We start from the raw sequence: 23,830 nt of genomic DNA, 5'->3' as shown, positions 1-23,830 counted from the left end.
TTCACTCTTGCTTGTCACAATTCTCCATTATGTCGCCTGCTTGGCCCCTCTTGTGACCCCATGGCCACGGGCATCTTTGGAGGTTTCTGAACCTGAGCTGGCTTCTGGACCAGTCAGTGAGAGCTGATCATCAAAAGGCACCCAGATCCCTGCTTTCAGTGAAGTCAGGTTGGGAGCATGAAGCCCATTCTGGTATTGGGCACAGAGTGGATACCAGCACACTCTAGATTGGAGCCCCTACCCCCGATCCCTGCCCTAGACCTGTTCAGTCGTCTACGAGTGCCACTGCATGGTACCCTCTCCTCGGAATCTCACCAGGAGGGTCCCTCTCCCATCGCAGACCCACTGCCCCTCACGCTCTGGATTCCAGCTGCCAACCTCACCCTTGGCAAGCTTCCACTTGGAATCACTACCATGCCCTCCCCTCTCTACTGTCCACCTCCCTCTCAGTATGTGGACATGATCCCGAGGTAAATGTCTTTCCCTTCAGCAGTCAGATTTGCTTAAGCCTCTACTGCCTTAAAAATCCTTTCTTCATTACAGCTGGATTCCTCCAGACTGTCTACCTTCCTGCAGTCCTTGCACCTCCTCTAGCCATTGTGATCGTGATCCGGAATCCACCCCCACCAAACTTCTGAGTCTCGCTAAAGTCACCAGTGACCTTGCAGCTAACCCCTACAGCAGACTGTTTCCCTCTCCTGTGTCTTCAGAGAAGCAGAGGACCTGCTGGCTCCTCCCTCTTGGAATGCTGCTACCCACCCCCTTACCCTCTCATTCATCCTTCTGATCTCAGCTTACATGCTGCCTCTTCTGGGAAGCCCTCCCTGATCTACACATAAGGTCTGATTCCCATGTTACACGTTTCTTTCATAGCACTTATCAGTTTGTCTATGTGATTGTCTTCCCAACTGTCAACTCCACAGGGTCTGTTTTGCTCACTGCTGAACTGTCGTCCCGCCACACAGCAGGGATCCAACTGTGTGTTGTTGAATGAATGGTCTGGTTTTAACAAAATGCATCCAGCTGTGTGCAGAGAGAACTGGGGGAGGTGAAGAGGCGGCAGCACGGAGCTGCAGGAGGTGATGGGGCCGGACCACAGTGGGCTGCGGAGCAGACCCGAGGCATCCTGTACAGTCAGGACGGCCTGGATTTCGGGTCCTGCAGGCTGGGAGAGGGCAGGTCAGAGCCCCAAGGACAAGGGGACACTCCACCAGCTGCCTGTCTCAGTGAATGAAGTGAACCCTCAGAGGTCCTGCACTGACCACTGGCCCCGTGGAACCCAGGGCCAGTCTGCCTTCTCCATCTGTGCCCCACGGGCGGGGTCAGCGATGCCCCGTCTCAGGGGAGCTGTGAGAACGGCCAGCAGCTCAGAGCCTCCCCGTCGCGGTCGCGGTCACATCTCATCGGCACGAGATGGTTATCCTGCCTCCTACCGAGGGAAGCCCATGTCCGGCGCGTCAGGCCTGGCTTTCTCCCGCATTCGCGCTCCAGCGCCCCCTGCGCTGTGGGCGTGAACACGACGGCAGGAGCGGCAGCTGGGATGCCGGCAGGCGGGACCCAAGCCCAGGACGGCCCGGGGCCAGGCCTGCCGGGCGGCCCGGGACGCCGGGGGCGGCGGGTGGTGAGCACTCCCTCAGGCAGACACAGGACGCTGGGGGCGGCCCGGGACGCTGGGGGCGGCGGGACGCCAGAACTCCCTCAGGCAGACACAGGACACTAGCTCGTGCAGCTGACACAGGCGGCAGCTACAGCTTCCCGCAGCGCTCCCCACCCCACCCCCTCACAGGGCAAGCACAGCCTCACTCACAAGAGACAGGGGGATGCACAAGATGGCACGGGGATGGGGGGCCGGGTGGGACAGGCAGGCTCGGCGGATGAAGCGCCGAGACCGGGCAGCGGCGTCCTCATGGAGTGGTTTATTACGATTCCATCTCACAAGGCAGGTGGGTGGGCGGCAGCGGCACACGGACTCCAAGCCCCTGACAGACGTCTGCCTCGGGCGCATGCAAACAGTGCAACATGGTCAAGCGCAGACACGGGCGACCGAGGCGACATGGACACGGGACACGGGGTGGGTAACAGGGCCGGGGCGATGGGTCCCTAGAGAGGGGCCTGGTCTCCCCAACCCTTGTGGGCAGGACAGGAAAATAAGATTCGTACTTCTTGTAAAATGCCCATTTGCTGGGTACTTTCTTTCTCCTTATCTTGAAAAATAATAAAAAATAAACACACGGAAAAAAAAATCTCAAAAAAAGGAAAGGAATAAAACTCTAAGAAGGCGAGAGATGGGAGGCCAGGGGGGGCCTGACCACGGCAGGGCATCTACCCCCCAGCTCTTCGGCCTCCTCCCATCCGGGCCCGTGGGCAGGGCTCCCAAAGCCCCACAGGTGGGTCCACGGAAGAAGGTGCCAGGCCTAGGCGGGGTCTCCGGGGGCCAGAGGGGGCGTGGGCTGGGACAGGAAAGAGACCCACTGGCCTCCTGCTGGGCTCAGTCCGGGTTTGGGCCCAGCGAGCGGGGCACGAGGTCCGCAGTCTCTCCGGGTTCAGTGCCCTCAGGCCCTTGGCCTGGGCGAGGCCGGCAGTCACAGGTGCAGCTCGTGGGTCTTGATGTGCTCGAGCTGCTCGCGGAGCTGCAGGAAGGAGGGCCGCGTGGCGGCGTCCAGGTGCCAGCAGTTCTTCATGACCTCATAGACTGCAGGCGGGCAGCCGTCGGGGGCATCCATCTTGTAGCCCTTCTCCACCCGCGGGACGACGTCCTTCAGGGGCTGCGGGGAGGTAGGGGTGGTGTGGGTCGGTGCGAGGCCTGACCCTGAGGGGACCCCTACTTAGCACTCCTCTCCACGACACCCCTAGTTCTGTCTCAGATCCAGGTCCCAGGGGTGGCCTATGAGGACCCCAGGGCAGGTCTGCAGCTTCCAGGCCTCAGATGGGGGAGGCAGGGCCCATTGAGGCTTCCACCCTGCCACCCCCCCCCTTTCTCCAAGCCCCTGTCTCAGCCCCAGCGCCCACACTCACAATTCTTGGATAAGGCACTCGCCCAAAAGAGTAGATTTCCCAGAGAAGGATCCCGAAACTCCACACATCAGACTTGGTGGAGAATTTCTGCCATGTGGATGGGAGAGGCAGTGTCAGATCCTGGGAACTGGGGGTGGGGGTGACCAGGAACCCTATCCACCGCTGCTCAGGCCCAGAGGAGAAGCCCGCCCACCTTCTCTCTTAGGGCCTCGGGGGCTGTCCACTTGACCGGCAGCTTGCCCGTGTCCTGGGTGCTCGAGGCCTCCTTGGTGAGGCCGAAGTCGCTGACCTTGGCCACGTTGTCCTCAGACACCAGCACGTTGCGGGCAGCCAGGTCCCGGTGCACGAAGTTGTTGCCCTCCAGGTATTCCATGGCCTCACAGACATCTCTGGGGGTGAGCCGCCCACATGTCCCCTCAGACAGGGGTCCCGTAGCAGGGCAATCCCCCTCACCCCCAGTCAGGGTTGCTTCACTCACAGTGAGAACTTGAGGAGACAGTCTCCGCCCAGCACCGACCGACCCCGAGACCGCAGATAATCCACTAGACTCCCCTGGGGCAGGACAGACAGACCGACAGGCCCCATAGGTTAGACTTGCCCTCCAGACCTCAGGGGGCTTGGGGCTGGGTAAACGGCAACACTCAAGGGAGGTGTGAGGAGAGGGAAGGGGCAGGGGAAAGGTCAGGACATCACTTCTGAAAGAATATCAGATCCTACACGCTGGACACTGCACTCAGCAATTTTCATGCACTGTCTCTTAATTCTCATAAACCTCTGAGGTAAACTGTTACTACCTCCCTTCACTGACGAGGACCTGAGGTTTGGCGAGGTGACACAACATTTCCAAGGTCACCTGGAATGGTCATTCCATTGGTCACCTCCAATGAATAGATGATGAGCCAGGACACAAGCCAAGCCCCAGTGACTTCAAAGCTCAGTTGGAGAGCAGGGACTGGGGGAGCAGGGGCCCAGGGGTGAGGCGGGGGCTTGGGGCAGGCACACACCTTGGCCATGTACTCGGTGACGATGTACAACCCGCCCTTCTCCTCCACGATCACGCCCAGAAGCTGTACCAAGTTGCTATGCCGGAGTTGCCTAGGGTGGGACGGTGTGGTCAGAGCCTGCCAAGCCTCCCCATCAGCTCCCGGCTCCGGGGCGACCTCCCCACCCACCCCCTGCCCCAACTCACGTCATGACAGAGGCTTCAGCCAGGAAGGCCTGTGCAGTGGCATCATTCTTAATGCACTTGACAGCAACTTTGTTCCCTCGGTAGTCACCCAGCATCACGTCTGGGGGAAGACAGCTGGGGCTTGTTCCCTGGACTCCCCACAGTCAGCAGCCCTCCCAGGGCTCCCACCCTCTCTGGCTCACCTCCAAACTCCCCCTTCCCTATGGTCTGCAGCAGCTTCAGGTCCTTCATGTTCAGCGCCCAGCCGCCTGGGTAGGAGGTGTCGGGGGCAGGAGGTGGTTGTCAGGGACGGGGGGTTAAGTCAGAGCAGGGGTCGCAGCAGAAGCAGGCTGGACTATGACATGTGGGTTCCCTGGAGGTCTCCAGAGCCTCCGGGATGGGGGTCGTGCCAGGAAGCCTGGGTGGGGGAGGAGGTGGGTGGGCAACAGAGGGGCAGGGGTGGGGGTGGCACTCACTGCGGAAGAACTCGTCCTGGGCGGCCACGGTGCCCTCCATGACCTTTGGCTTGATGAGGCGAGTACAGAGTCCGTCTGCATCCGAGGTGTAGTGCTGCAGGGCGCAGGGCAGCCCATCAGGACCGGCCCCTGTGCACCACCAGCGGCTCCCCTGCACCACCCTGACCTGACCACCAGAGGGCAGCAGAGGCCAGTCCCACCCAGTCAAGAGTTGCTCTGGGTAGGGAGGACGCCCCATTTCTAGCAGGGTTAGGGAGGCCCAGACACACAGCCTGTCTCCCATGCCACCCCACACCCCAGGTGCTGGACGGACACCGGCTGTTGCTATCACTTGGCCTCACCAGCAGCTCTGACTCTGTAATACCAGCCTCTAGCCAGGTGTGCAGAGGATCCCTGCCCCAAGTCAGGCCAGCAGCGGGGACAGTGCTGAGGGTGGGTGCAGGAGGCACCTGAAGGCTGCCTGGGGCAGAGCCAGCCTTGGGAACTGCCAGAAAAGGGACCACCAAGGTGGAGCTCGAGGGGACATGCTTATACACACATGGTTGGGCACAGCTAAGTGGCTGAAAGGAAGCTAGCTCCGGGATCAGAAGACTCAGATCTAGTCCTGGCACCTCCAACTCACAGCAGTGTGACCTGCAGCAGGCCCCTTAACTGCTCTGAACCTTTGCTTCCTGGCCTACACACTGGGCTGCCATCTCCGCGTGGAGGCACTGTGGAGTCAGAGGTCAACCCTGGCACACCACAGGGGCTCTACGGAGGCAGGGGAAAGGCAGGCTCGCCGAGGCCGCGGGACCTGCCCAAGGTCACCCTGCCAGTGGCGGTGGGGCTGCAGCCGGAACCCAGCCGGCCCGGGGGCCCTGCTCACCTCCACCAGCTGCATGAGGTTCTCAAAGTAGACCTCTTCATCGATGCTGAGCTTGCTGGCGTGGTACATGATGCGGTAGTGCTCCACCTTGCCGTCACAGCTCACGCACAGCGTGTAGTCCCCGGGGTAGTTGGTGCTCTCCCGCACCAGGAACAGACCCGTCTCTGGTGGGCACAGGAGCCGCTCTGCCTGCTCCCGCGTGATCTTGCCGTGGAACCAGCTGCGGGGAGGCCAGGCCTGGGGTCGTGGCAGCCCAAGGGCAGTGCTGGGCTCCACTTCCTGGAGGCCCTCCCTCTGGCTGGTGCCTCCCCAGGGTTCGTGGCTTGGACAGGCGCTGAGGCCCTCGTCCTCTGCTTTCCACCCTTCATCCCCTCTGAGGTCCGCACCCACACCCTTCTTGTCTCGAGAGGCCCTCATGGACATCCCAGCTCTTACTCACGCCTCCTTGCTTTCCTGACTCCTTCCAGGGGACTCAGGGCTCCCGTCCTCCTCCCTCCCAGACCGGAGCTCCTGACCGCTCCTCGAGGTACTCACGGCATGAGGCTGAGCTTGGTGCCTGCCTTCACGCCCTCCCGCTTCTGGACATAGTTGGCTGGGATGATGCCCTCACGGCCCACCTTGTTCTTGGCTTTGTACCAGTTGGGGTCCTGGGGAGAGGGGAGCCCAGACACTTCTCAGGCTCACCCACCCCTGCAGAGGAGCCAAAACCCAGAGGTGGGTGGTGGGTGGGGGTGTGAGGTCCCTGGTTACCTTGGTGACAGCCACAATGGTGAGCACGTCTCCTTTGCAGAAGGGAAGGTCTTGCTCAGCAGTGCCGTGAAAGTTGTACTTGGCAATACATTCTGTACCGGATGGCCAGGCGGCCTGCAGGGCAGGCGACAGGTGGGCGGTTGCAGCCCAGGGCAACCCCCACCCACCTGCCTGCACGCCTGCAAGGTCACAGCCTCTCGCCTAGCCTCCATGAGCCTGGGTGAGGCGCCCCTCCTCCCGAGAGTGCTGGGTGCCTGCCACCTGAGTTTCACCCCCTGGGCTCCCATCTTGAGTGCCTCCATCTGGATTCCACTTTGCTGAGGGCCAGGGCTGGGGAGAAGGGGAGCGCATCGACCCGCACTCTCACTCCCTCTCCTCTCAGAACCCCATGGTAGCGTGGGGACCCCCGCCACGCCAGACCCCCATCCCTGTAGTACCTGAATTGCCGACATCTTCTCAGAAGATCTGGCGTCCCCGTGTCACAGGAAGGCCGACCTGTCACTTGGTACCATGAGAGCTGCGGGGAGAATCAGGGACTGAGGGGAAGCTGAGATCCTGCTCCCTCCCCACAGCGGTGTGAACAGATGCCAGAGGCTTCTGAGCTGGGGTCTGGGGCAAGGGCTGCCCTTTCCAGTCTGGGGGCACTGGGCAGGGGAGGAGGGCCGCGGACCCCCAACGCCGAGCCCACTGTGGCCTTGCAGCCCACAGAATGACCGACAGAAGCCACAGATCATAGTGGGTGAGCAGCACATGCCCTATCAGCCCCACGGCGGGATGTTAGCTAAGTGGTCTGTGAGGGACCACTGTGGGTGTTCACTGAGGACGGCTGGGAGACAAAGGTGCTTGGGATTTGGGGAAGTCACTTGTCCTCTGCGGGCCTCTTAGTTCTGTCACCTATAAAAACTTGCCCAGGCAGTATCTCTGAGGTCAAATGTAAGCCAGCTCCATGGCCTGGCCACCCCACTTCCCGCACACACCCGAGAGATCACAGGACAGGTGCTGCTGAGACAGGCCCGGGAGAGCGCGCGGTAGCCGGGTCTGAAAAGTGCACACTTGGGAACTGCCCAGATGCTCACCGGGAGTGGGACAGATAAGCTGGGTACGCTCACAGAACACCGACAGCAGCAAACGTGAATGAACTACCACCATGAACCAACACTGACACGTCTCTAGGCGTCATGCTAACCAAGACGCCAGGCAGGAAGCACACACGCCATGTGATCCCACTTGTATCAGGTTCAGAATCGGGGGATTCCCAGTGCAGGATGGAGCCCTCGGAGGCAGCTAGCTGACTGGAAGGGGGCAAGTGCAACTCTGGCAATTCACCAAGCCGTACCCTGTGATGGGTGTACTTTCTGGTGTACACGCTGACTCCCCCAAGAAAGCTACCCCAGCCAACCTGACGCCCCAGAGCAGCAAATCAGCCCCGTCCTGCGCACACACTCTCTGCGGCCCCAGTTCAGCGCACCCTCTACAACCATCATTCTCCCACACACAGCCCAGAGCCGCCGTGGACCTGTCTCAGGAAGCAGAGGGATGGGACTACTGTTCTTTGCTGACAGATGAGGAATCTGAGGCTTAGACAGGGCCAGTGACTCTCCCATGCCTATGGTATGCCAGAAGAGAAACTCTTCCACATGCCTCGTTCCCAGGCTCATTCATATGATGGACAAGGTCTGGGGCCTGGCTGACACGCACGAGCAGTGGAAGACGACATTTAAATGCAAGTGCCTCGGGGTGTGAAAGGAGTGAGGACTGTAGCGCTTAGGTGGGCTTCCTGGAGGGAGTGCTGGAACTGAGCCTGGAAGGCTGCAGGGCTTGGGAAGGCAGGGGCACTCTGGCTGGAAGCCCATGCTGAGGGAGGGTGGGCAACAGATCCTATGGTCTGAGCACCCCATCGTCCGCTGCAGGGGACGATGAGTACTGGGCCCGCGGGAGAGCATAGACCCTACAGGGATGTGGGGTTTCAGACGCCAGGGGAGGAGACAAGCTTGGCTTCCGAGGGCCACGGGACCTGGGGCCTGAGCAGGGGGGGCGTGTGGTCTGGGCGTCCAGAAGGAGCCGGGGGGAACCGCCACCACCGCTTCCAGGCCCCGCTCCTGGGGCTAGGGTCAGGCAGACCGGGCTCTGACGAGTACACAACGGGCAAGACACTCAACTCTTCTGATCCTCCGATCTCACACTCCGAAGGTGGGACAGGGACACCCCGCAAGCAGGCTATGGAGGGAGCGGAACGAGCCCGCAGACTTGGAAGTGTCTAGCATCAAGCCCCTGCCCCTGCGGATGAAGGGCTTCCCTTCCCCCCGGAACACACAGTGCTTCCTGTCCCAAGGCCAGCGCGGCAGCCTCTGCCATCCGGGCAGGGAGACCGGATCCCCCTAGACACACACACACTGACCCGACGGAGCCAGCAGGAGTATAGGAAGCAACTCGGGCTCCCGAGAACCACCTGTGGGAGCCATGAGCTCCTCTAGCCCCCATTTCATAGAAATGGAAACCGAGGCTCAGGAGGTTGCAACACTTGCCCTAAGGCGCACCACTAGTTAGGGGTGAGGGTCCGGAACTTGAATCGGGGTCGCTCTGTGGTTGGCTGGGTCCTCAAGCTGCAAGCCCTCTGCATAGGGGCTCTGCCAGCTCTCCGCACCCCCACGTCTCCCCATCCCTCCATGGAGGGTGGAGGCTGAGGCGCCGTTAGTCACCCTCTCAGCTGTCAGTTTGCAAACACGCTCTCCCCGGCCTGCAGCTGCCGCCGCCGCCTCCCTCTGACTTGAGGATAATAATAAAAATAATAATAGGCCATGTTGGCTGAGCACTTACTCCTTGCCAGGCTGTCCTTGGCACATTATGGCTCATCAAATCCTCCAACAACTGAGAGAGAGGCTATTGTTATTCCCATTTTACAGGTGAGGATGCCGAGCTAGGCCAAGAGGCAAGTGGCCTTACCTGAGGCTACACCTCCAGTGAGCATCCTGCCTCACACACGTGTCAGAGGCCTGAGCCAGCAGGCCATCCCACCCCCACGCCTGGTGCCTCTGCCTAATGTGCCCACATATGTCTACAGGACTGCTGGCAGGCTGGGCCCACCCTGGCCTGGAGAAGAGAGTGCAAGGGAAGAGGGAGAAGCGAGCAGTGCTCAGGGGAGGGGAGAGCCCAGAGAGATCAGGGGGGCCTCCTCGAGGGTCTGGGTTTGGAGAGGACAGATCAGAAAAGGAGAGGTATGAGCTAGCCTTCCCCTTGCTCTACTGGCTACGGCTTCAGGACTCAGTTTTCCCATCTGTACAATGGACTGGTTACAGCCTTGTAGCTTCCAGGGCTGCTCTGAAGCCTGCTTTCTGCACACAGAAATCCTGCTGGCGGGAGCTGCAGATACTCTCTGATGGCTCCTCCCTGGTGAAGTCATGAGGCCAGGACGACCCTGTCCTTAGGGCCCTGAGGGTCCAGATGGGCTATCCCCCTCCAGGTTAGAGGCCAAGAGTCAGCGGCTGGGAGGGGCCACTAAAAACTGTGGCCTCTAGTCTGGCCTTGGTCAGGCACCGAAGGGCCCTGCCGGGGTTATCCGAACCTTGTTTCAGGTTGCTTTGTGGAAGAAGCGCAGGAACAGTGTCCTGGGAGTCATGGGCTCTCAGTCCGGTTCCTGCTCTGTCACCAACTTGCTGTGTGACCTTGGGGAAGTCCCTTGAGCTTTCTGGGACTCCCTAGCTCTCCAGCACATGAGCCAGATCCCTTTATCACTTGCAGCTCCCAGGACTCTGCCTCCCTGTCTCAGCATTCCCTCTCCACCCCTCCCCATTCTTTACCCAAGGAACTTCCACTCAACATTTGGGGTTACACAGGTGCCTAAAAAAATGTAGTAGGACAGTCCCTGCAGCACTGTTTGGTGTAGCAAGAGGCTGGGAGACAAATTTTATGTCCATTAATAAGGAACCAAGTAAATAAACGACCAAGTATCCCCAAAAGGGAAAAGGGCCAGCTGGGATGGGGCCAAGACGGATCTCAAGGTGTTGAAACAGAAACCTCGCCATGACAGACTAAATAGAAATGGCAAATAACCAGCTCAAGTCATGAAGGACACGTCGCTAGGGGTACAGGACAGTGACATGGCATCTGAGGACCACACTCCAGATTAACCCGAGAGAACAGCACTCCCCCCACAGCGAGATGTGGTCGACGCTGTTCACCAAGTGATCGAATCAAGCAGCACCAGTGACGAGAGGGGCATACAGAGGGCCTCCTGCCCAGAGGAGGGCGCAGAGCGGCTCAACCTGACTCCACTTAGGGAGCCCAAAGATCCGGCCCGACTTGAGGCAAGGTCATTAAAGACGAAACAAACAAGCGCAGGCTGGGGAATGTTCTGGATTAGGCAGGACAGTAAAGAAACACGACACAACAGCAAAATGGTAATTATGGGAGGTGAGGGATGCGTTAGGTGACCTTACTGTGGTAATCGTATCATAATCTGCATGTGTATCAAATCCTCACACCGCACACTACTTAAATCCACAAAACACTAAGTAGCAATTATATCTCAATAAAGCTGAAAAAGAAAGAAAAGACACCCGACAGCAAGACTCAATGAGTGATTCTGAATCAGATTCTGGATCAGAGGGAAAAAAATAGCTATAAAGGTCACTTGGGGACAACCTCGAAAAATGAAAACGTTAGATAATACGATGGAATTAATGTTAATTTTCTTAACTGTGTGATCATGGTACTGTGATTATATAATAGATCTGTGCTAAAGTACTTAGAAGAGGAAGGTATGATGCCTGCAAACTCACACTCACATCAGCAAAAAAAAAAAGTATACACATGTGTCTAGTACACAAAAGAAGAGATAAAGCAAATGTGGCAAAATGTTAAAAACCGGTGAATCTGGGTAAAGTATATATGGGTATTTGTGCGTGTGTGCTAAGTCACTTCAGTTGTGTCTAATTCTCTGCGACCCCGTGGACTGTAGCCTGCCAGGCTCCTTTATCCATGGGATTCTCCAGGCAAGAAAACTGGAGTGGGTTGCCACACCCTCCAGGGGATCTTCCCTACCCAGGGACTGAACCTGGGTCTCCTGCGCTGCAGGCAGATTCTTTTTCCATCTGAGCCACCAGGGAAGCCCATATACGGGTATTTATTATACTATTATTTCAGCTTTTTGGTAGGTCTGAAAAACTCAAAGACTGGGGGAAAAAAAAAAAGCAAGGTGCAGGATTATCATCCATGGTATATTATAATCCTTGTTTTTCCAAAGGACACACCATTCATCTCTGACCTCAGAAATACAGATTATCGCTAAAAGACAAAAGAAGCTGATAACAGAGGTTATCTATCTCTGGGAGGGGGAAGAAGGAGTGAGGATCAAGTTCAGGGCAACTTCCTTTTCATTGTATATCTGCTGTTCTGTTCTTTAAATTGTTTTTTTTAACAACATGTATCTATTGAGTGAGTGAAAGTCGCTCAGTCTGTCCTGTCTGACTCTTTGTGACCCCGTGGACTACACAGCCCACAGAATTCTCCAGGCCAGAATACTAGAGTGGGTAGCCTTTCCCTTCTCCAGGGGATCTTCCCAACCCAGGGATCGAACCCAGGTCTCCCGCATTGCAGGCGAATTCTTTACCAGCTGAGCCACAAGGGAAGCCCATGTATCTATTACCTCCCCCCTAAAAATTAAGACTTGAGTTTCCCAGGTGGCTCAGTGGCAAAGAATTCACCTGCCAGTGCAGAAAACACAAGAGATATGGTCCAACCCCTGGGTCGGGAAGATCCCCCGGTGGAGGAAATGGCAACCCACTCCAGTATTCTTGCCTGGGAAATCTAAATCCCATGAACAAAAGGAGCCTGGTGGACTACAGTCCATGGGGTCGAAAAAAAGTCGGACATCACTTAGTGAATTAAACAACAAGAAAAAGAGCAAAAATTAAGATCAGGAAGGAAATAAATAACTTTTTGAAGCTTGACTCATGCCAGGAGTCTTCCATGGTCACCTGGCTGTGGTGGCTGGCTGCTCCGGGCCTCCAGAACCTCTCACGTCTCATGGTCCAGTGAGAAGCTCCCCGACCCTGGTCTGGGAGCCCTGCAGGATTAAAGCTGGACTGACTCACGTCCTAGCACGGGCCAGGCCCAGAGCGGCTGGTCAGTGAGTGAGCACTGAATGAATGAATGAACCAACAAACAACAGGGGGAAGCTAGGCCGGCTGCACCATGCTATGGTCCCATAACTGACAGGACTATATTTAACCCCAAAGGGACAGCAGCTGCCACCCCACCCCCACAGAGCTGGGGGACAGGGGGCTTTCACTCTGACTTCCTGCCCCAAACCCTGCTCCCGGGAGCCCTTGTGCTGGGGTCCCGGGAACAGGCTGGGCATTGTGCCCAAGGGCTGAGGTCAGTGGCCACAGCCTCAGGCAGGCTTTCTCGGGAGCCCAGGCTGGCAGGGAGGGGACAAGCCCAGAAACTGCCCTCTTCCTGCTTTGGGGCAGCTGCGGACCCCAGAGCCAAGCACGTGCTGAGGGCCAGAGTAGGTCAAGGGGCTCCTGCCCTGCCCCCCTCACCAAAACTCCACTGCCCAGTGGGGCGTGGGAGCCTTCAGTAACTGTTTACACCCAGCTAAAAATACCCACTGAAAACGGAAGTGCACAGGAGACCTGGGGGGGACTCAGGGGCCACGGTCCCCAGAGACTCTGGTCCTGCCGTAGGACCCGGCTGGAGTCTCTGCAGGGCCGGGGCAGCCCCCTGGAGGCAATAAGCCGGTCCACCTCGCCCTCTCGTTCTTTGAGCCACCGTTTCAAGAGCCTCCCTGCGTGCCCAGCCCCACGTGTGGTGGGTCAGTATGGACAGGAGGGTCCTGCCCTCAGGACCCCGAGAATGCTGCTCGGCTTCTCTCCCTGGTGCCCAGCCCTGCTCGCCGAGCTGCCAGGTGGTCAGCCGGTGACGGCCAGGTGTGGCCAGGTGTGCCTGATGCCTCGAGAGAGACAGGGGCTGGGGCCCCTGGGGAAGGGGGGAAGCGGGAACTGGGAGGATCTCAGGTGGAAGATGCTAGATCAGGCCAGGGTTCAGATTTCAAACCACGTGGTACGCAGAGGGTTAACTGAGGCTGAGGAAGCTCGGGGTGGGGCCTACAGGGGCTCTGAACCCAGGCAGTCTGGAAGCTGCTGACAGGTAAGGGGCAGACACAAGCAACACTGTTTCCGGCTGGGCACGCCCCTCCACTCCCCACCCCCCACCCCCCAAAGGGCAGTGCACCTGAGGAGGGCAGGGCACGGCCAGCAGCTGGGCTGGGCTGGCAGCTGGACAATCAGCCCCGCCTCTAGCTTTGCAAGGGGCACCCAGGCTGACAGGCACTGTGATGCCCCTGGCCACACACCAGGGCGGGGGTGGGAGCTGGTTCCCACCAAGCCGCCGGTGGTCCCAGAGCCCTCAGCACACCCACTACACAGAAGGTCTCAGGGCCAGGCAGCAGCAGAACTGGTCACAAGACCCCTGGAGAGGCCTGAACCTCCCTGGGGGTCAGGAGAAGACTGGAGGGAGGGTCCCACTCACTTTGCCTCTGGTGTGTGCTGTCCACCCCCCACCCTGGGGCTCCCTCAGCCATCAGCACCCCGGTCCGAAGGGGAGGGGTGAGATGAATGGCTGAAAAATGTTAAAAACCAAACTACAGCAACGCACGGGCTTTTTCCTGCCCCCCAGGGGCTCAGTGGGACCGGAAATCCCGTCTAGCGGTTGGGAGAGGCGGGGGCTGGAGGAGAGGAGCCTAACGGGGTGCCTCCTCCCCCCCACCGGCACTGCTGTGGCTGGCAGTCACTCGTGGCCCAGAAAGGTTTCTAATTACCACTCAGGAGCCTAATTACCTACATGCACCGGGCAGGGGGGACTCCACGGCTCCCCAGGGCCCTAACCCAGGCCTCAGTCCGCCACACCCCTCGGCACAGCCTGTGGTCTTTGCATCTTCATTTGCCTACATTTACATATAGCCTCTCAGCACTGGTCTCCAAAGAACCCTTGAAAACCAGACTGTCCTTGTCCCTCACCCCAAAGTCCCCTAGTCACCTTACAGGTGGGGAGACTGTGGCCCAGCGGCCGGTGAGTGGTCTGGAACTTTGACCCCCAGATTCCAGTCTCCCCGTCTCAGAGAACATACAACCATGCTACCCAGTGGAGGGAGAAGAAGGGTTACCAACACCCTCCCCCACGGGATGGACAGTAAAAATGAAAGCACGGGAACGAGAGCCTACTGACCCAAGCCTGCCTTAGTTACTTCATCCTCAAAAATCCCCTGTGAGGTTTTACTGTTATCTGTTTGACAGAGGAGGAGCCCAGCTGAGGACGATCACCCAGCTTCCAAGGGGGAGAGCGAGGGTTTGAGCTCAGGCTTGTCTGAACTTGGTCAGCAAACCCTCCACCCTCTCCTTGGGCAGGACCGATGACGTCCTGGACAGACAGGTGAGGGAGGGCAGCTGAGGGGAGACCGGCCGGCCCTCCTGTTCTGGGAAGCACGGGTTACATCTGTGCCATACCCTGCCTTGCAGAGACAGGCCAAGAGTTTGTCCAGGGCCACACAGCAGCTAGAGAAGTCAGCAGCCCCAGAGAGTAAGGGCTCCGTCCAAGGACCTCTGCCCCCACCCACCTCTTTCTCAAATGCTTCTTGATTTTCATGGCCCTGCCCCTCCAGGAAGTCCTCCTGGCTGCTCCAGCCTACGCAGATCCCCAGCTTCTGAGCTCCCACCAGCCCTGCCAGGAAGTTGGAACCACAGGCCTCCCCCAGCTGACTACTCTGAGTCTGGCCTCCTCTACTGGTCGGCAGGGGGCTCTGAGGGTTCCCTCTCCCCTCCAGCTTCCCTGTGGCGTGGCCAGCACAGGGCCGGGCCCGCAGATGTCCGGTGTGGCCAGCACAGGGCCGGGCCCACAGATGTCCGGGCCTGGGTGAGGAGCAGAGGTTGGGCTGAGAAGCAGCAGCCAGGGGGTGCAGGTGTCAGGTGACACCCAGGTCTTTACCCACCCGCACGGCTTCCAATCATGTGGAGAGCAGACCGGTGGGGTGAGGGGAGTGCACCAGGCAGCCTCTCTTTTGCGTCTGGAGGCCCAGGGCACGGAAGGGGAGGGGGAGGCGGAGGGAAGCTGCGGTTGGAGGCCCAGCCCCACCGAGGCGTTCAGAGCTGGTGTGTGATGAGAAGCCACGTTCATCACAGGACCTCAAAACCAGGAAGAGAAACTGAGCAGGCAGAAGGGCAAGCTGGGCTGCGCGGGGGGCTCCCCGCGCCCCGGGGCGTGCCAAGGGGAGCTCCTGGACAAACCACTTGGCCCCCCTGGGCCTCAATCTGCCCATGGGAAAAATGGGATGTCTCTCCCTGGTTCTGCCACTCTGGCCCTGACTGGTATGGGCTGCAATGTGCCTGAAGCCAGGGACCCTGCCCCAGTTAGTGCAGTGCTCCTGGTCCTGCAGGGGGCTCTGGCCTCTCCTGGGAAGCAGGGCTTGGCCCTCTGCAGCCAGCCTTGCCCTGCCTGCTTCTCCCCTCAGCCACGCAGGGAGCACACTAGCTCTTCCTCACCAGCTCTTTATTTTTAGGTCTGAATTTGACTTTAATCATTACTTAGCGGATTCTATTTCCAGCCTTTGGATGAAGGGACCCAGAGGAGAGGAGGAGGGGAGGCAGTGCTCCCTGCCTGGGATGGAGGGGTGGCCTGCTCCTCCACCCATCCTGTCCCCAACCAAGAAAGGGGGGCATTGAGAAACACCCAAAGTGCTCACCCCAGCCAGGCCAGCATCTTGGAGAGGACCGCACCCTGTGACCTCATCCTAGCCTGGGCTGTGGGACAGGAGGGCAGCTGTAATGCCCACTTCCCCTGTGCCAAGACCAGGCAGAAGGCAGACACTCCAAAGGCAAAAGTCTGGTGGCCGGAGCCTGAGGTCAGGCGCCGGGGAGCCCTGTGCATTGAACGAGCCACGTCGGGAAGGACCCTCTGCCTAGGTCAGTCCTGAGCCATACTGGGGTCATCTGGGGCTACGGTCTCCTAGGCCCCGGGAGTGCCAATCTGAGACTGGTTTCCTCCTAGGGTCCCTGCGGTGGCACTGGGAAGGCACGCCCCCACCCCCGTCCTCCGGTTCTCCACAGAAGCAGAACAAGAGGAAGCAAGTGATGTCACAGCAGTACACACTCAGGTTAGAGCTGGGCAGCACCTGCCAGAGAGAGGGCTGCTGCTAACACACGAGATTGCCCAGTGATCTGTGGACCATCTATGTTCCCTTCTACTCCCAGCTGGGAGGCTCCGGAGTCTGTGGCCCCTGGCCCCGGCTTTCTTCCTGCCTTCAGCTGCTCGGCAGGAGGATGCGGCCGGCATGGCTGTCCCTGGCTTGAGCCTCAGGATGCCTGGGGTTCCTTGACCAGTACTCAGTTTTCCCAGGGAGTAGGTCCCTGTCTCTACATGGGAAATGTGGGGTTGGCCTAGGAAGTAGCTGAAGCTGGGGGACAGGAGGCAGCCAGGCACTCAGAGAAGAGGCCTCATTCATTCAGCTCTGATGCTGGAAGAACAGAAGGAGAAGGGGTAGGACCAGGCCCCAGAAACCAAACCGTAGCCCATCTTCCACATGGTGATGGGGCAGGGGGAAGGCAGAGAGGGGCGACAGGACACTGGCCAGAGCAGTCTCTGAACACAGGGTTTCAGAAGGGCTCCCAGGGCAGAGACCACCCTCAGTTAGGTAAGCCATCAGCCAACCCTGGCCCTGGTGTCTTCTGCACACACCAAGGCAGCCAGCCTTGGGCACGCTCTCAACAACACCTACCCTTCTTCCAGAGCATCTAGTGGACGCCAGAGGCTGCGCCAGGCACCTTCCAGTACCTGGGTTAGTTAGTTCAGTGTCCGCACACTCCCCTCTGAAGTAGGGATTGCTGTTGTGTGTATAAAGGAACTCTGGCTCAAAGGATTACCTGCCCAAGATCCCCCTACCCTGGCCTCAATGGCACAGCTGGGCCCAGAGTCACTTGTTGGCTGGGTGCCAAGTTGCCTACTCTCTCCAATACCCCCGGCTGCTATGGGGGCCTGTAGTAACAACACTTACAACAGCGACAGGCAACAACAGTGCACAAGCCTGGGGAGACGGTTGGAGTATCGCCGCTATGGCAGAGCTGTCCGGAATATTCTGCAGCTTTTTAGAGGCAAAGTTACAGACTGCGTAGCAACGTGAGAAAATGCCCAGATACAGTATTAAATGAAAAAAGGTGTGAAGGCACATACACCCAAATCACAACAGCGACGAAGGAAAAGAAGATCAGGAAAGGCTGGCTGGGAGCTCCAAGATACTAACAGCCATGGCACTGGGGAAGAAACAGTGGGTGAGTTTTTCGTTTTCTAAATGGTCTGCAGTGCTGTTTTGTTACTTTCTAAATTAAGCACCCTAACACTACATTACCTACATACTTAGTTTTCTCGTAAGGAACTCAGGCTTTGAGCTCTGGGGACCTGCCTGTCCCCTAACTCTGGTCCTGGTGTCTGGGACACCATGGGATGGCCTTTCTGATTTGGGACAGCCCCTGAGACACACAAAGGGTCCTTCCCTACCTCCTCTTTCGCAGGTCAAGCATCTTTGGGGTATTTTTTTGAAGCCAAGGCTTCAAATCCCTCAAAGATGGAGCCCAGAAGTAGACCCCGGCCATCTTGGCCAATCAGGCTTGTGGGGGCAGCCACGTCACACTGTGGGCCCTGGGCCTCTGTTTCTGCCTGAACTCTGGTCTGTTCCGTGATGGTTCAACCCCTAGGGGCCTGGTACCCTCTGCAGTGATGCTGCAGGCCCTCTCCTGGTCCTTCTCAGTCCCAGGTCCAATGCAGACAGAAGAGCTGGGAGGAAGACAGCAAGCTCGCCAGAGAAGAAGTGAATCCCTGCACACGCACTTCCTGAAGCCGGACCCTTCCTTCGAGGGCCTCAGGACCCTGGGCCGCACCTAACAGCTCACAGGCTTCCAACCCGGTCAGGTTTCAGCCCTAAGCCCTCGGGCTGGAAAGGAAGTCAGGGCTGGGTGAGGGGAGACTCACAGACCCACCACATCTGTGAACCCTCCACTGTGCCTGTCAGGGCAACCGGAAACAACAACCAAGGGCAGAGGCCTGAGCAGTACAAACCTGCCAGTGGCCCCCGGGGCCCCAGACACACTCCAGGGAACCCCCACCCCTCTAGGAGCAAGAGGATCCTGTCACACTCCCAATCTCCCACCTGCCACCTTCACCCTGTTCCTGCTGGGGCCCCTACCAAGAAAGACACGGGGACCATCACGGTGTGGGGAGCTTGGAAGAGACCATCTGGGTGACCCCACTCTGACAATGCTCCATTGCCAAGGCGTAGCGTGGTCCCTACAGGGTTTTCGCCTTCCCCTCCAGATCCCAGTCACCGGTTGAGCCAAAGGTGTACAGGAGGGCTGAGTCAGGAGAGCCCACCGGACTGCTTGAGCTCAGAAGCAGGGGTACACCCCACGGGTGCCCCCACGCACTCGCCACATCCCATGAGTGGGACCCAGCCTCAGACAGCAGGGGGAAACCCCATAGATAGGGCCGATGCTGCCTGAGCCCAGACAGAGGCAGAGCTGGGGCCGGAAGCCCTCTCCCTTCCCTCCGAACCTCTGTAGGGGAGCACGTGCTCACCCCACAAGGTCCCATGGGCCAGGCTGGGGGGCTTATGTCCCTCGTGGATAAAGGTACCTGTATCATTTCCCTCTACCCATAGCAGTCCAGCCCTGCAGAGTGGGGGGAATGAAAGGACAGACAACCTAACTCTGCCAGAGGCCTGGGACAGCAACTTCCCCCTTTAAGCCTCAGTCCCCTGGTCTACAGAAAGGGAGGGGAGAGGAACCCCTAGTCAAGCTTTAAGAATCTGATGGCTGGACACGCCCCTTCCTGACACCTGGGAGAATGGGCTGACAAGGCTGCCAGCAGGTGGGGGCATGGTCCTAATAATGCCCGGTGTCACCTCCACCCAGGACAGAGGCCCTGCCCAGTTTCCCCACCCTAGGGTCAGAGGTCCCTTGGCTTAGGCCTGGTCTTCTGGGAGGCTCAGGGTGACAGGCTCAACCTCTGGCAAGCTCAAGGAAGGTGGCTGGGCCCTGGGCTTCCTGGAGACGACAGGGCCTCCGCGGGGGGAATGAGGGAGGGGTCAGAACCAGGCAGGTCAAGGAATCTGCAGGGAGGCCCGGGGCAGGGAATGGCAAACCGCCCGTTCTCCGGGGGCCCTGGTCCATGCTGACCCCCTCCCTCCAGGCTCCAGTCAGCACCCACGAAACGGGTGGGGGCTAAGAAAGACTCGGGGTGGCCTGAGACAAGTCTGTGGGGCTAGAAAGGCAGTACCTCCCTCCTGCGCTCCCCTCCCAGTCCGGCTGACAGTGACTCCCGGGAGATTTCGAACCCGGGAAGGAGAGGGGGGGGCGCGGTAAGGGAGGTGGGGGATGGGTGTGGACGCCACGGCAGCTGCAGGAGAAGCGGGACGAGCGACCTCCGCCCGCCTCCCTCCGGGAAGCACCCGGACGCCCACCTCCTCTCCCGGCCCGCCAGGCACTCACCTCTCTCGGGGCACTGCGGTCCGGGCCACCTCGCTGCGGGCAGCATCAGCGGCCTGCCGGACGGTCCATGCGGCCAGGGGGGAGGGGAGGGGCGCAGGGGTCCCCGGGTGGTGAGGTACAAAGAGGTCTGGGTGCGAGAGGAGGGGGAGGAGGGACGGCCAGACAGAGGCAGGGGGATGGCCGCGCGGCCCGGGTCGGGGAGGGAAGAAAGGCGGGGGAGAGGGGGCGGGAGGGAGTCGGGGGGAGGAAACAATGTAGCCGGCGCGGCCCCGGCAGAGTTCCGCTTCCAAACGCCGCCACCGAGGTTCGATGTGGGGACGTCGCGCCGGCTGCCCGGGGCGGCCCCGGACGCTGGTTCGAGGCGCCGCAGAAGGTCCCCGCGTTCCACGCCCCGGAGGCTCCGGCGGCCACAGGCTGGCTGGGGCTGGAGAGACCGCTGGCCCGGGGGGTGGCCCCGACGGCGGCGCGGCCGGGAGACCGCCCCGCTCGGACCCCACCCCAGCAAGATCTCCGCGCGGGGTGCGGGGTGGGGCGAGAGCGGGAGGGCGGCGGCGGTCGCGGCGGCGGCGGCGACAGCGGCGGCTAAGCTCGGCTCGCCCTGGGCTCCGCTGGGAGGAAGCTCGCAGGCCTGGCGAGAGGAAGCGCGGCCCGGATCCTCCGCCCGCGGCACCGCGCCTGCGCGAGGGAGCCGGCCCGGCGCGCGGCGGGGCGTGGGCCGACGGAGCAGCGCCCCCTGCCGGGCGCCGGGGACACTGCGGGGGGTGTGTCCGCGCGCGCGCCCTGCCCCCGCCTGCCCGCCCGCGTTGGAGGCTCCCGAAGGTCCCTCGGGGAGGGCCGGCCCGCCCGCCTTGGAGCAACCGCCAAGCCTTCCCCGGTGTAGAAGCGACGGAGGCCAGGCCTCGGCCCCTCTCCTCGGTTCTGTTTGTGCACAGGGCCCTCACCCGCAGGAGCATTCATTCGTTCACAAGCATTTCCTGGCGCTGCCAATGTGACAGGCCCTGTTCTGGAGTCTGCCCGCAGGGCCGCTTGGTGGCTGTCAAGGAGTTCCCAGCACAGACAGGCCAGCAGACAAGCGCTAGGAAATAATTGATAAAAGTGAAGAAGTGGTGTACAAGGCCCACAGGAAGCAGGAAAGACGGGAGGGCTACCGGGGAGACTTGATAGAGCTGGGACATTAGGCGGAAGGAATAAGCGTGGCCAAAGGGGGGAGCGGTGAAAGCACTTGACCCCTGTGCCGTGCTCAGTCGTGTCCGGCTCTTTGCGACCCTGGACTGTAGCCCACCAGACTCCTCTGTCCGTGGGGAGTCTCCAGGCAAGGATGCTGGAGAGGGGTTGCCGTGCCCTCCTCCAGGGCATCTTCCCAACCCAGGGATGGAACCCAGGTCTCCTGCATGGCAGGAGACTGACTGAGCCATCAGGGAAGCCCCCTGACGGTTCTGAGAACAGTAAGTGGCTCAGTATGGCTGCAGGTCTGCAGGGTAGGTCCTGTAAAGTCGTGGGAGATGGGGTCCCCTCAAGCCACAGAGCACAGAGAGATCCAAAAGGCCTTAAGGGACTTTCTTGGACTTTGTTTTCAGCCTGGAGGCAATGAGGAAGTTGTCAGTGACTATGTAGCCCTGGGAAAGTTACTTAACCCCTCTGTGCTCTAGTTTACCAAATGGGGAAAGTAATAGCACCAACTTCTGAAGGTTCCATGGGGGAGGAAATGAGTTAATATGCCTAAAGTGCTTAGTGTGCAGTGGCGGGCACTTAGTCAGCCCTTAGCTAGCTATCACTTCTTCCTGTATATTATTGTTAATGAAGGACAGGGTGTGATGGGCTCTGAGCTCAGGAGCAGACAGTGAGCGTGTGTGTGTGTGTACATGCGTGTGTGTGAGGGGGGAGTGTAGAGCTGGGGTGAGGGGGGGTGGTCGGGATGGAGGAGAGACCAGAGACTCCAGTGTAGGTGGCAGGCAGGGCAGTTCCTAGGGACAGGGCCCTGAAAGAAGGTTCAGGGTTGGATGGGCAGAGGAGAAGGTCCTTCTATGATGGGGAAAGGAGGTATACAGGAGGTGACATTCCAGAGAAGTGAGGGATTGGGGAGTGAGAGGTACAGTCAAGGGTCTTGTGGGAGAGCCAGCTGAGAAGACAGTGTGGTTGTACGTTGCAAAGAGCTGAGTTGGGTGTGCCTCCCCAGACAAACCACAGGATGGCCCTCTGACCCAATGCTCCCCTGGGCCAGTTTCCAGTAAGAAGCCAGCCCTGCAAGGAGGGAAGTAAGTGTAGTCACACCACTGCCCTTTGAGGAGATGTCCAGTAAGTCTTAGAGACAGCTGTGGTGTAATAGGAAAAAAGCATGGATTTGGTGTTCTCACGGTAAAGTTAAATCTCAGCTGAACCACTTCCTAGTGTGTGACCTTGGTCTAGTTACTTAACGTCTCTGAGCTCAGTTTCCTCCTCCGTAAGATCAAGTTCAAAATGCACCTCTCTTGCAAGAGATGGTGCAAAAAAAAAAAAAAAAGAAAGAGCTGGTGCAGATTCAGCAAGATAAAGGCCTTGGGGGTGGGGGAGGTAGGGAGGGCACTCAATTTGGCTGGTTTCCCTTTCTTTCCTCTGAGGTCAAGATGGAATGATAAAGTGGGACCGGATGGGGCCACCTCTCAGCCTAAAGGAAAGCACTTCAGCAGCTCTGCAAAAGCTTCCGGGAAGGGTCAACCTGACATCTCCCCTCCCCCGACTGGATCAGCTGGCAAAATGGGAAAGGGCTGTGAGGATCCCTCATTCCAGTTTGTCACCGCTCCATCTTCCTTTACCCCCAGACATGTTTGACTTCTTCCTGTGGGTTTGCTGTGGCCTGAGTGTGAACTTTGGAGTCAAATAAACTTGTATTTGCATCCTGGCTCCACCTCTTCAGAGCAGAAATGAAATAGATTTGTTAACTTCCCTGAACTCTGGCCCACAGGGCAAATCAATACATGCACGGGCCCCACAGTGCTATCCTATGGCGGAGGAGCCAGTTCACTTCCAAGTTCATCAGCATTCGCTCATTCATTCCCTCACTCAAATAATTACTGAGCACCTACTAAGTGCTTGGCACCCTTCTGGATGCAGGAGTTGAAGGGGTGAGGAGACCACCTTGGTTCTTGCCTGGTGGGATCAATAAATAAGCAGGACAATTTGACACTGTTGCCTAAGGGCAATGAATGTTTGATGGAGGAGAGAGCATGGGTTGGGGATGATGGAGAGACACAGAGAGCCCAAGAGCTTAAGGGCCAGCCAGAAGGTCAAGGTGACAAGACCAGTGAGGGAGGGTTGTATGAGAAGAAGGGGCCTGATTTGGTAGGGTGTTGTGGGGAAGAGGTTTTATTACATGAGTTTGGATTTTATTATATGAGCAATGTGGACCCAATGATAGATTTTAAAGTAGGGGAGTAACACGACTGAGCAAAAGTCAAGAGGCCAGTGCAGAGGCTTTGTATAGTGTGGCCATTGATGATGGGCCTGGGCCCAAGTGGACAAGGGCGAGCCACGTGGCAGTTTTGGTGATGGGGCTGTTTGGGGGGAGCAGAGGCCCCAGGAGAAAACGGACCTGATTATCAAGTACAACTGGAACACGGGGAAATGCTGGTGCTCTTTGCCGAGGTCAGGAGGACCTGGAAGAGAGGCAGACCGGGGGTAGCGCTCAGGAGCTGTATTTTGGACAAGCTGAGGTTAGGACATCAGTGAGACAGGGAGATGTCAAGTTGGTGTTTGGAGCCATGTTTTAAAGACGAGGCCACTGAGGCTCAACCCTGAAGAGCTTTTCCAGAGTCTGACCCCCAGTACTGGGGTTCCAATCTGAGGATCTCCAAAGCCTTGGGCACCAGACAGCCTCCCCTTTCAGCAGACTCTAGGGAAGGAACTCATGAGAGGAGAATCTGCGGGTTTTAGGATGGGGGGAAATTTAGGAGGAGCCCCCTCCCTCCCAGGCAGGCTCAAGTGCCAGCTTTGCCAGGCTGAGCTACCTGTCCCTACCATGGGAAAATGGAGAAAAGAGGGCAGGCTGGAG

The 23,830-nt window shown here is 58.9% G+C and overlaps 1 protein-coding gene across 1 annotated transcript; it reads right to left on the bottom strand.

Annotated features, from left to right (window-relative positions):
• Positions 1–1,901: 1,901 nt before the first annotated feature.
• On the bottom strand, positions 1,902–20,441 carry CSK (C-terminal Src kinase). Its single transcript, XM_043490154.1, has 13 exons — positions 19,804–20,441; positions 6,712–6,791; positions 6,275–6,388; positions 6,059–6,171; positions 5,525–5,744; positions 4,660–4,753; positions 4,387–4,452; positions 4,205–4,304; positions 4,020–4,110; positions 3,494–3,567; positions 3,209–3,404; positions 3,016–3,102; positions 1,902–2,765 (listed from the first exon to the last, which is right to left on the bottom strand). The coding sequence occupies exons 2-13, from the start codon at positions 6,724–6,726 to the stop codon at positions 2,583–2,585; spliced, it is 1,353 nt and encodes a 450-aa protein (XP_043346089.1). The 5' UTR covers positions 6,727–6,791; positions 19,804–20,441; the 3' UTR covers positions 1,902–2,582.
• Positions 20,442–23,830: the final 3,389 nt, after the last annotated feature.

The sequence above is a fragment of the Cervus canadensis genome, chromosome 17 (assembly GCF_019320065.1).
Source record: "Cervus canadensis isolate Bull #8, Minnesota chromosome 17, ASM1932006v1, whole genome shotgun sequence".
Lineage (NCBI taxonomy): Eukaryota > Metazoa > Chordata > Mammalia > Artiodactyla > Cervidae > Cervus > Cervus canadensis.
Note: the sequence above shows the minus strand (reverse complement) of the source record. Positions and strands in the feature narration are given on the sequence as shown.

Excerpts from the sequence above, each read along its gene's own strand:
- CSK (XM_043490154.1), bottom strand. Across the intron at positions 4,754-5,524 it reads ACCTCATGCAGCTGGTGGAG|CACTACACCTCGGATGCAGA; the intron begins GTGAGCAGGGCC and ends TGCGCCCTGCAG. Across the intron at positions 3,103-3,208 it reads CCGAGGCCCTAAGAGAGAAG|AAATTCTCCACCAAGTCTGA; the intron begins GTGGGCGGGCTT and ends TCCACATGGCAG.